At 49.1% G+C, this 12,500-nt stretch overlaps 2 protein-coding genes across 2 annotated transcripts in view; both read left to right on the top strand.

Moving 5' to 3' along the window:
• Nucleotides 1-3,186, top strand: part of rtca (RNA 3'-terminal phosphate cyclase) — a 7,539-nt gene extending 4,353 nt beyond the window's left edge. Inside the window, 5 exon segments of the mRNA XM_044199696.1 lie at nucleotides 383-504; nucleotides 938-996; nucleotides 1,690-1,784; nucleotides 1,949-2,053; nucleotides 2,134-3,186. Coding sequence (XP_044055631.1) covers nucleotides 383-504; nucleotides 938-996; nucleotides 1,690-1,784; nucleotides 1,949-2,053; nucleotides 2,134-2,232 — 480 coding nt within the window. The 3' untranslated portion in view covers nucleotides 2,233-3,186.
• Nucleotides 3,187-7,786: 4,600 nt separating this feature from the next.
• The window catches only part of cdc14ab (cell division cycle 14Ab), a 35,604-nt gene continuing 30,890 nt past the window's right edge, over nucleotides 7,787-12,500 (top strand). The window contains 2 exon segments of the mRNA XM_044199682.1: nucleotides 7,787-8,578; nucleotides 11,680-11,770. Of these exon segments, the coding sequence (XP_044055617.1) occupies nucleotides 8,482-8,578; nucleotides 11,680-11,770 (188 nt within the window). The 5' untranslated portion in view covers nucleotides 7,787-8,481.

Below are 12,500 nucleotides of genomic sequence, written 5' to 3' on the forward strand. Positions count from 1 at the left end.
ATGAATTTAAGTTGAAGGAAACTTATTTTGATTGTTTGTAAAATAATTAACAAAGTAAAGAAGATAAAAACCAGATTTTGTTTAAGAATAAAAGAAACTGTCCAAACACACGATGATGAGCGTGTTGTGGAGGCGTGTCACTCAGACGTAAACAAACAAACAAACAAACAAACAAACTGCAACACTCGAATATTTTTACATTTATTTATTTCTGTAGAAGAAGAGTCGCGGCGTGTCACGGGCTCTCTTGGCTCTGATTGGCTGGTTTGTTTTTTCAAGTGTGTTCAGTGTTAAAGTGGGTGATGAGGCAGATGTTAGTTACAGCTGTGACTGATCAGTCGTATTGATCGTGATCGTGTTGATCGTGTGTTTGTGTGTTCAGCTGGCTAAAGACATGTCGGCCGCTGCTGTTCGAACCATCAGGAAGGAAATCAAAGATCTCTACATCAACATCCAGGCGCTGCAGGAGAAAGAAAAGGCCCGCGGCAACGGCAACGGCATCATGTGAGCCCCGCCCACCCGCTGACATCACTGCTGCGTTCACTGTCGAAGAGGAAAATGGGAAATAAAAGCTTCCTGCCAGAAAATAGCACAGAAAAATCAATTATAATACTGCAGTTCACTCAGATTTCAGAGGGAAAACTTCACTGCGACAGTTTGTCAAACAGGAAACAGCTGCAGGTCGGAGGAAGAACAACAACAGCAACAACAATAATAATAATAGTGTTTTTTAAATGATCTTAAACATGACGCAGGCTGAGTGACAGCTGACAGATGCTGTAAATGTGTGAAACAGTAACTTGATGTTTAAACTGATGAGAAGTTACTTTGTCCCACACGACTTGAACGCAGCATCACCGTTACACCTGTTGGGAATGAGACAGGTGTGACCTCGACTGCAGCTCTCTGATTGGTCCGTCTCCTCTCTGTGTTTCAGAATCATCGCTGAGTCATCGACAGGTTGTGTGTTTGCAGGTTCGGCTCTGGGGAAGAAAGGTGAGGACGTCTCCTGCAGCAGCACCTGAGACACTCTCCCCCGAGACACACTCTCCCCCGAGACACTCTCCCCCGAGACACACCTGAGACACACCTGAGACACTCTCCCCCGAGACACTCTCCCCCGAGACACACCTGAGACACTCTCCCCCGAGACACTCTCCCCCGAGACACACCTGAGACACTCTCCCCCGAGACACACCTGAGACACTCTCCCCGAGACACTCTCCCCCGAGACACTCTCCCCCGAGACACTCTCCCCCGAGACACACCTGAGACACTCTCCCGAGACACTCTCCCCGAGACACACTCCCCCCCGACACACTCTCCCCGAGACACTCTCCCCGAGACACTCTCCCCGAGACACACCCGAGACACTCTCCCCGAGACACACTCCTTGAGACACTCTCCCCCGAGACACTCTCCCCCGAGACACTCTCCTTGAGACACTCTCCCCCGAGACACACTCTCCCCCGAGACACACCCGAGACACTCTCCCCCGAGACACACTCCTTGAGACACTCTCCCCCCGAGACACACTCCTTGAGACACTCTTCCCCCGAGACACTCTCCCCCGAGACAGACTCCCTCCACTCTTAGTCAGGTGTGATCAAACTGTGGTGACCGACAGCGCAGACAGCCAATCAGAGTGCAGCTCTCACACACATTGATAAACGTGTGTGTGTGTTTCAGGTGTGTATGCAGATAAAATTGGAATTGAAGCTGCTGAGATGTTGCTGAGAAACATCAGACACAACGGCTGTGTGGACGAGTTCCTGCAGGACCAGGTAAGGCACACACCTGCTGACATCACTCTGACTCGTGGGTGGGCGGCGTTATAGGAAGTGAATACTGGACTCAAAGATGGCGTCCATTCACTTCAATGAAAGTTACGTGTTGGAAATAAACAGCGGTGCGTCTGATCTGTGTGCCCTGACCTCCTCTTCCTCAGCTCATCATCTTCATGGCGTTGGCGAAGGGAACGTCTCGGATTCGAGTTGGCGCCGTAACGCTGCACACGCAGACGGCCATTCACATCGCAGAGCAGCTGACTCAGGTCAGACACACTCGCACACACGCGAGTATTGTTCGTGTGCAACAACTTCTTAGTTTTAATGTTTGTTTTTCTTTTTTCAGGCAAAGTTCACAATAACGAAGTCTGAAGACGAGCTGAGCAGCAACGTCACCTTCATCATCGAGTGTGAAGGATCAGGAGCCACTAACCCCAACCTGTAGCCGCACACACACACTGACGACACATACGCACACACACTCTGACGACACATACACACTCTGACGACGCACACACACTCTGACGACACACACACACTCTGACGACGCACACACACTCTGACGACACATACACACTCTGACGACGCACACACAGACTCTGACGACACATACGCACACAGACTCTGACGACACATACACACTCTGACGACACATACGCACACACACACACTCTGACGACACATACACACTCTGACGACGCACACACAGACTCTGACGACGCACACATACACACACACACACTCTGACGACACAGACTCTGACGACACATACACACTCTGACGACGCACACACACACTGACGACACATACGCACACACACACTCTGACGACACACACACACTCTGACGACACACACACACTCTGACGACACATACGCACACACACACTCTGACGACACACACACACACTGACGACACACACACACACACACACTCTGACGACACACACACACTCTGACGACACACACACACACTCTGACGACACACACACACACTCTGACGACACACACACACACTCTGGCGACACACACACACACACTCTGACGACACATATACACACACACACACTCTGACGACACACACACACACTCTGACGACACACACACACACTCTGACGACACATATACACACACACACACTCTGACGACACACACACACACACACACACTCTGACGACGCACACACACACTCTGACGACACATATACGCACACACACACACTCTGACGACGCACACTCTGACGACGCACACGCACACACTCTGACGACGCACACGCACACACCCACACTCTCTCTCTCTCCTGGACTCGGTAGCTGCTCCCGTCATGGCCGACCCTCTTAGCTTCTGTCTCTCAGGGTGTTTCCTTATAACTGTAATAAATAAAACTGTTTCCAACATTCACTGTCAGCTGTCTGTTTGTAATCAGTGTTTCGGTGAGTCTCCTCGTACAGCAGCAGCTGGATCCTACATTTCCCATGATGCACCTGCATCTTTCATTAGTCTGCCCGCCTGGTAAACGGCCTCGTCTTTCAACTCCACACCTCCACTTTGTTGCACAGACTGACGCACCTGTAGCCTGATGACATCACTGTGACATCATCACTGAACTTTGACCCTTTAAAGTCAGAAATGAAGTCCCCTTTTTTTCACATGGTCCAGATGAAAACCAAAATGGCTGACAGAACAAGGTCTACTTACTCGCTTGTTCTGAAGCTTTTGACCACATCACATGGTCTTCATCAGCATGAAGTCTGCTCGGTTGTCTTGAAACTGTCGACGTTCTGAGCACCTTTAGGACTCATCCAAGTCGACATCAAAAATCATTCTTTACCTTTTAAACAGTTGACCAAACAATCTCCACTAAAGGTCCACTTACTCTCTTCTCGTGGAGCTTTCAGCATTTGTACCAACACAGAAGAGAAAATCCTGAAAGTGCTCAGAATCTATGAAAGTTTAAACATTTAAAGTTCAACTGGGTCCACTGATGAAGACTGTGGTTTTGTATTATACGGTTGAAAGCGCCGAAACAAGCGAGTAAGAAGACCTCGAGTTGAGATGGTTTTGTCCACTTCTGTTGACAAAGAAAAAGATTTACTGGATGATGTGTATACACTGACGTCACCTTTCACATGACTCCACCCGCCTCAGCAACGCTGAACAACAAAACTAACCAACATCTGGCTGCTGTGAACGAGGAGTTCTTCTCGGGTCCGGGTTCAAAGTAAGCCGTCTCAGCGTGAACGTCGTCTAAATCCGGGGTTCCCAACCTGAGGCTCTCGGGATGAAATCGTGTTCTCTGACATGAGATGAAATACTGAATAGTTTGACTTTGTCAGGCCTCTAGTTCTTCCGATAAAACGATCACGACTCCGACACATTCAGTCTCTGATGAGCTTCATCTGCCAGAAAGTTCAGGAACTACTGATCACTTCAGGCTGTTTTTGGTTCATGTTGTGGCTGTGATGAACTCTGCCGCCTCTAGAGGGCGCTAGCAGCACTTCAGCCAATCAGCAGAGGACATGGAGGAGCTGCGAACACCTGAGATTCATTCAGACAGATGGACGCAGTTCAGGTTAAGAAGTCTGGGGTTCCCCGTACTGCAGGGGGCCTTGAGTCTTTAGTGTCTGAAAGCTCAGGCAGTTTGAACTCTATTTTTCATTCACATAATAAGAACTAATGTAAACAAACGTCCCGTTAATGTTCTTGATAATGAACTGGATTATGACTTTTTATAATATGAGATTATTATACTTTGTCATGTTTTTGATTTACTGAGAGTATTTTTATTTTCACCTTTCTCGAAGTTTCCAGTTTCCAACAGTTTTTCTGGAGTAAATACTGACGTTTCTGTTGAATTCTGGGTATTGTAGTTTGTTTTGGTTTGTTAGTCTAACAGGCTGCAGTGAGACAGGACATGTGCCCCTGTCTCTGTCTCTACAGGCTGAAGACAGGTGACCTGTTCTGGACTTTACCCGGTGGACCTGGACTTCCCGTGGTCCCCATCTTATTTCCGTGATGTCATCAGCGTGGTGTCGTGTTAATTGTCCCTCTAACCTCTTTAACTCACCTGCAGTAGGTGAGCTGATGTGCATTGTGTACAGCAGGAAGTCCAGCTCAGACCTGAAAGTGTGTTGAAACCTGAGGAGGCTGTAAACTCACACCTCTGTCCCCTCTGGAACCAGGAGTAACCTGATCCGGGTCACCTGACACCTGCTCAGCTCAGCCCGCCAGCTTCCTCGCAGTCTGCTCGCCGCCCTGCAGTATGGTGGACACCGGGGTCTGGAGGACACACCAGGACGGCCCCCGGATCCTCCAACCAGCACCAGGACAAGGATCAGGACCTGGACTGGGACCGGGACCTGGACCGGGACCTGGACCGGGACCTGGACCGGGACCAAACCGTGTGTGGATCTCTCTGATCGCAGGTGAGATTCTGACATCATCACTGTGACATAAACAGAGGGTCAGCAGACATTAAAGGACTAATCCAGGTTTTAAACCTCCATTTGAACCTGCAGTCTGATACTGAGTCAAGTCTTAAAACCAGCCAGTCAGGTGCGATTATTTCACCTGTTTCCAGAGTTGATGTCATGTGGTTGGTTCAGCTCAGGTAGGACGAGGTCGAGACTAACTAAAAGTCCAGCGAATCGTCCCATTTTGAACAGGTGTCCTGTTTGTCTTGTTTAATCACACTGACTCTTATTAGAAGAAAACTCCTGAACAAGAGAAACTGACCTGAGAACAGGTCGACTTACTTCACCAAACTGATCAGTTATATTTATAATATTCAGACTGAGCCTTTAGTGTCAGAGGGTCTTCAGCCTGCAGTCGAGGTTCAGGACCAAATCAGGCATTGCGCCGAAAATGCCAGAGAGGGAGCGGTGGTAGCGAGAAAGCCGGTGAATCAGAGAAATAAAATGTTATTTTCTGAATGTTTCACAGCGGTCAAGTTCTAAAGCACAAATAAACCCGGCCACACCGCCGCACTAATCGCTGCAATGCCTGATTTGGTCTGAATACAGCCTTACTGTTCACTCACACCAGAAGCTTCATGAGCTGCCACAGGCTGCCACAGGCTGCTACTAGCTGCCACAGGCTCCCACCGGCTGCCACAGGCTGCTACTAGCTGCCACAGGCTCCCACGGGCTGCTACTAGCTGCCACAGGCTGCTACTAGCTGCCACAGGCTGCCACAGGCTGCTACTAGCTGCCACAGGCTGCCACAGGCTGCCACAGGCTGCCACAGGCTGCTACTAGCTGCCACAGGCTGCCACCGGCTCCCACAGGCTGCTACTAGCTGCCACAGGCTGCCACAGGCTGCCACCGGCTCCCACAGGCTGCTACTAGCTGCCACAGGCTGCCACAGGCTGCCACAGGCTGCCACAGGCTGCCACAGGCTGCTACTAGCTGCCACAGGCTGCCACAGGCTGCCACCGGCTCCCACAGGCTGCTACTAGCTGCCACAGGCTCCCACAGGCTCCCACAGGCTGCCACAGGCTCCCACAGGCTGCCACAGGCTGCTACTAGCTGCCACAGGCTCCCACAGGCTGCTACTAGCTGCCACAGGCTCCCACCGGCTGCCACAGGCTGCCACAGGCTGCCACAGGCTGCCACCGGCTCCCACAGGCTGCTACTAGCTGCCACAGGCTGCTACTAGCTGCCACAGGCTCCCACCGGCTGCCACAGGCTGCCACAGGCTGCCACCGGCTCCCACAGGCTGCTACTAGCTGCCACAGGCTCCCACAGGCTGCTACTAGCTGCCACAGGCTGCTACTAGCTGCCACAGGCTCCCACAGGCTGCTACTAGCTGCCACAGGCTGCTACTAGCTGCCACAGGCTCCCACCGGCTGCCACAGGCTGCCACAGGCTGCCACCGGCTCCCACAGGCTGCTACTAGCTGCCACAGGCTCCCACAGGCTGCTACTAGCTGCCACAGGCTCCCACCGGCTGCCATAGGCTGCCACCGGCTCCCACCGGCTGCCACAGGCTGCCACAGGCTGCCACCGGCTCCCACAGGCTGCTACTAGCTGCCACAGGCTCCCACAGGCTGCCACAGGCTGCCACCGGCTCCCACAGGCTGCTACTAGCTGCCACAGGCTCCCACAGGCTGCTACTAGCTGCCACAGGCTCCCACAGGCTCCCACAGGCTGCTACTAGCTGCCACAGGCTCCCACAGGCTCCCACAGGCTGCTACTAGCTGCCACAGGCTCCCACAGGCTGCTACTAGCTGCCACAGGCTGCCACAGGCTGCCACAGGCTGCTACATTTGTAAATAGTTCTGCATCAATAATGGCTCCATAGTTCCTGCTGTTCTTCTTTTCTGTCTCACTGATTGAATCAAATCTTATGAGCTCGCCTCATGTTGGATGATAATACGATATTCAAGAGACAGCTGACACAAAAAGAAAATTTGACATCAATATAGTTCTTTAGTTTTTCTATTAATCTTTGATGTGAATTTGAGCCTCTGAAGGAAACTTAAATAAAAAGAGGGACGTCCCGTAGATCACATGCAGTTATGAAAAGTCAGAACCAGGACAGCCAGGTTCTGCAACAGTACTGACCCAGAGGCCGTCCGCGCCCTTAGATCTTAAACCATTAATGTGCTGCTATTATAGTCAGTAAGACACTGTAAGGGTGCGTAAACAATGATATACATCATAGCTGGTTGTGGTACTGATAGCATCCCCATGGGAATGCTTGTTTTAATTATTTATTAGTGTTACTGATTTACTCTTATGTCCTAAGGTGGTCGCTGTATGTGAGCTGCTGTGTCCTCTGGTTATTGTTTTGTTTTGTGTGAGCTCACCAAACCAAATCCCTATCGACTGTGTTGAAATGGCAATAAAGTGTTCAATCTTGAATCTTTATTTGAAAAATATTCATCCAGTAAAACGATCTAATTATATTGTATGAAGCCACAAAGATCATTTTTTAAAATCTTTTATGCAAAATATAATAAATAACAACTAAGAAACAACACAAACACGTATTTTGCTCGCACAAGATTAAAACTACATTTTTGCAGGACTATGATATATGTAAACAAGGAGACATTTTAAACTTCCAAACACATCCACTTGTGTATATCTGTGTACATTAAATGGGAAAAAGACAAGAAAATTCACAGAATCACCTTGAACTTAAGTCTGTGGTGTACAACATGCGCTTTGGTGTAGACGTTTAATAAAAGTACCCGTTTTCTTTCCACCTCAGTCAGAAACGAGTTTTGTTGCTCTCGGTACTTGAAAGCCTCATTGTTTGTGTTTCCCAGCGGACCCTGAAGGCAGCACAGCCTGTTCTGTTTGGTGATTGGCTGCGGTTGCTATGAGCGGCTGCCGTTGCTACGGTAACGTGTCTTAAGGAGGGATTTGGTCAATCAGAGTTTCAGACTCTCTGAGCGTCGTCAAGAAGTCGCCTTGCTAGCATGCTAACATGCTAACCCGGGAATGTTTACAGGTGAAAAACGGGAAACCGAACAACGGAAACGGTAGAAAAGATTCCGCCGTGAGCGAATATCAGCCGCAGAGACTGATGGGAAACTGAGGAGAAGGTTTTTAAATTATTTAACAGTATCCGTTCACCAGCCTGCTAGCACTGCTGCTAGCCTGCTAACGGCTAACCGAGCTGTTAGCAGTTTAAAAAGTTTCTGGAGCTCGCTGGCGGCGGTGACAGAGGCCAGGAACTAGACGGATCCATGACGGTGGAGGGAGTGCAGCACTCCCCGGTCCTGTCTGCCCTGTTCAGGATGGCAGAGGACTCCGAGCTGCTGGGAGCCGCGCAGTTTATTAAAGGTACAAATACCGAGTTTAATGCAACTAAAGAGTTAAAGAGCTCATCAGAGGGAACTGAAAAACAGAGTTAAAGTGTGAAGACTTTATTATAAAAACTAAGAATATATGTAGAGTATAAAAGCTGCATTTGAAAGAGTTCATCACAGGTAAAAAGTGTTTAATGTAAAGTAATAATTGATTCAAGGTAAATATATTTTAATTAATAACAAACTGATGAATGAACCTTTTAATAAAGTTAATAAATGAATGAAAGGACAGGTTAGGAAGACTTTCTGAACAGTGAAACAGGTTTTTCTTACTGGACGTTAACTCTTCTTCACGGGTTTCCGGTGGAAAACCCTCCCAGTCCTCCCAGTCCTCCCAGTGTGGAAATATAATGTGAAGCTCCGTCAGTCAGAGTCAGACTGTGGTCCGGTTTCAGTCTGTCTGAGCGGCAGCGAACTGTTTTAAGGAACACGTGATCGCTCACAGAGTTCACCTGAACACCTGTCTGTCTGATCAGCTGACCGGCAGGTAATCCTTAGAGATCAGGTGGTTCTGACTGAACCGGATCACCGTGGTTACTGACTGTAAACAGAGACAGTTCATTATTCTCTGCATGTTGTTGTTGTTTTGCTCCCTGAGTAAATAACAACATCTGGACTGATGGTCCCCTTTACTGGTTACTGGACCCCTTTACTGGTCCCCTTGACTGGTCCCTTTACTGGTCCCTTTACTGGTTACTGGTCCCTTTACTGGTCCCCTTTACTGGTCCCCTTTACTGGTTACTGGACCCCTTTACTGGTCCCTTTACTTTACTGGTCCCTTTACTGGTTACTGGTCCCTTTACTGGTCCCTTTACTGGTCCCCTTTACTGGTTACTGGTCCCTTTACTGGTCCCTTTACTGGTTACTGGTCCCTTTACTGGTCCCTTTACTGGTTACTGGTCCCTTTACTGGTCCCCTTTACTGGTTACTGGACCCCTTTACTGGTCCCCTTGACTGGTCCCGTTTACTAGTTACTGGACCCCTTCACTGGTTACTGGTCCCCTTTACTGGTCCCTTTACTGGTCCCCTTTACTGGTTACTGGTCCCTTTACTGGTTACTGGTCCCTTTACTGGTCTCTTTACTGGTTACTGGTCCCTTTACTGGTCCCCTTTACTGGTTACTGGTCCCTTTACTGGTCCCTTTACTGGTTACTGGTCCCTTTACTGGTTACTGGTCCCTTTACTGGTCCCTTTACTGGTTACTGGTCCCTTTACTGGTCCCTTTACTGGTCCCCTTTACTGGTTACTGGTCCCTTTACTGGTCCCTTTACTGGTTACTGGTCCCTTTACTGGTCCCTTTACTGGTTACTGGACCCCTTTACTGGTTACTGGTCCCGGTTACTGGTCCCTTTACTGGTTACTGGTCCCTTTACTGGTTACTGGTCCCTTTACTGGTCCCTTTACTGGTTACTGGTCCCTTTACTGGTCCCTTTACTGGTCCCCTTTACTGGTTACTGGTCCCTTTACTGGTCCCTTTACTGGTTACTGGTCCCTTTACTGGTTACTGGTCCCTTTACTGGTTACTGGACCCCTTTACTGGTTACTGGTCCCGGTTACTGGTCCCCTTTACTGGTTACTGGTCCCGGTTACTGGACCCCTTTACTGGTTACTGGTCCCCTTTACTGGTTACTGGTCCCGGTTACTGGACCCCTTTACTGGTTACTGGTCCCGGTTACTGGTCCCCTTTACTGGTTACTGGTCCCGGTTACTGGTCCCCTTTACTGGTTACTGGACCCCTTTACTGGTCCCCTTTACTGGTCCCCTTTACTGGTTACTTTACTGGTTACTGGTCCCGGTTACTGGACCCCTTTACTGGTCCCTTTACTGGTCCCCTTTACTGGTTACTGGTCCCTTTACTGGTTACTGGTCCCGGTTACTGGTCCCCTTTACTGGTTACTGGTCCCCGTTACTGGACCCCTTTACTGGTTACTGGTCCCTTTACTGGTCCCCTTTACTGGTTACTGGTCCCGGTTACTGGTCCCCTTTACTGGTTACTGGACCCCTTTACTGGTCCCCTTTACTGGTCCCCTTTACTGGTTACTGGTCCCGGTTACTGGTTACTGGTCCCGGTTACTGGACCCCTTTACTGGTCCCCTTTACTGGTTACTGGTCTCCTTTACTGGTCCCCTTTACTGGTCTCCTTTACTGGTCCCGGTTACTGGACCCCTTTACTGGTCCTGTTTACTAGTTACTGGTCCCTTTACTGGTTACTGGTCCCGGTTACTAGTCCCCTTTACTGGTTACTGGTCCCGGTTACTGTTCCCGGTTACTGGTCCCTTTACTGGTTACTGGTCCCGGTTACTGGTCCCCTTTACTGGTTACTGGTCCCTTTACTGGTCCCCTTTACTGGTTACTGGTCCCGGTTACTGTTCCCTTTACTGGTCCCCTTTACTGGTTACTGGTCCCGGTTACTAGTCCCCTTTACTGGTTACTGGTCCCGGTTACTGGTCCTGGTTACTGGTCCCAGTTACTGGTCCCGGTTACTGGTCCCTTTACTGGTCCCGTTCACTGGTTACTCGTCCCGTTGACTGGTCCCGGTTACTGGTCCCCTTACTGCTGGTTTTCAGCTGATGTGGGACACTGGATTACAGTAAATGAATTAACTGCAGTCTTGAGCAGCGAGTTCGGTCCTGTCTCGCCTGCAGCTGTCCAGTAAAGACCGCCAGTCGTCTTTGAAACCTCCGGTTGGCGTCTTCGCCGGCTGTTCTCTCGAAACGCAGTTTGACGGTCGAGACTTAACGAGATCAGGACTTCTTTCAGTTTCCTTGATAGTTTCACTTCTTCAAACGTCCAAAATGACTCAAATGAACTCAAACGGCGCGTTTCTTGTTTTTAAGGTTGAAAAGGTCGTGAACAGCTGACGATCAGTAATAAAGTTCAGAGTAAACAAACTTCACGTGTGTCACTAAGTATTTATCGTACTTCAGTGATCTGATATTTAAACAGTTCTTCTTACATCGACTGGAATCAGTTAACAGCAGGTTTCATTTGGTTTTGGATTCAGAGGCAGAGAGTTGAACTGATCTGGGTTCAGGTTTATGTTTTTTAACCTGTTTGTCTCCGTGTCTCTGACAGAGCGCCTGTACTTCGCCACGTTACGCAGCAAACCCAAAAGCACCGCCAACACTCACTACTTCTGCACCGACGACGAGTTCCTCTACGAAAAGTAAGTTTAACAGATTCAAACAGTCGGTGAACGAAACGATGAAGTGTCTTTTTATATATATATATATATATATATGTGGGTGTGTGTTTCGAACATTTGGGGCATTTTTCTTTAAAAGTTACTTAAAGGTTCTTCGTGTAACTCTCAGACAACCCTTGTTAATAATGACTCCTTCGGCCGCTAAGTGAACTGCAGTCCAAAAGTGACATAACACGAGACTGAACGCTGAAATGAACACGGAATGAATTATGAATTATAATAAATTATAATCACATTTAGAGTAACGTTCCTACATTTTATTTGGACCATCGGCTGCATGATGCTAACTAGCTCGCTGTTTGCAAATCAGCCCGTCAGCCAAGCCACAGCCAGCCGGCCAACCCCAGCTTAGCTTAGCTTAGCTTACAGTTAGCTAATTGGCTGCCCCTGCCCTGCATCGCTCTTGGCTAGTAGAAAGCAATCTTGGCTGAAATCAACACCGTTTGTCTTAATACATAACTTAGCATCGTCACGTTAGCTGGTGAAGTAATTTGGCAAGCTAGCACAATAACACATCCACTCATTAACATTAGCCAGCCAGCTACAATCCAGCGGGTGAAAACGTCCGAAACAGAGCTGTGTTTTTTGGGCGACTTTATAAAACACAGCGCTGACGAAGAGAGTCGACAGAGCCGACACATACGGGGAGAGAGAAACAGGAAGAGGCGGGGCGAGCAGGTGCGTGGAAGTG

This window comes from Siniperca chuatsi, linkage group LG6 (genome assembly GCF_020085105.1).
Source record: "Siniperca chuatsi isolate FFG_IHB_CAS linkage group LG6, ASM2008510v1, whole genome shotgun sequence".
Lineage (NCBI taxonomy): Eukaryota > Metazoa > Chordata > Actinopteri > Centrarchiformes > Sinipercidae > Siniperca > Siniperca chuatsi.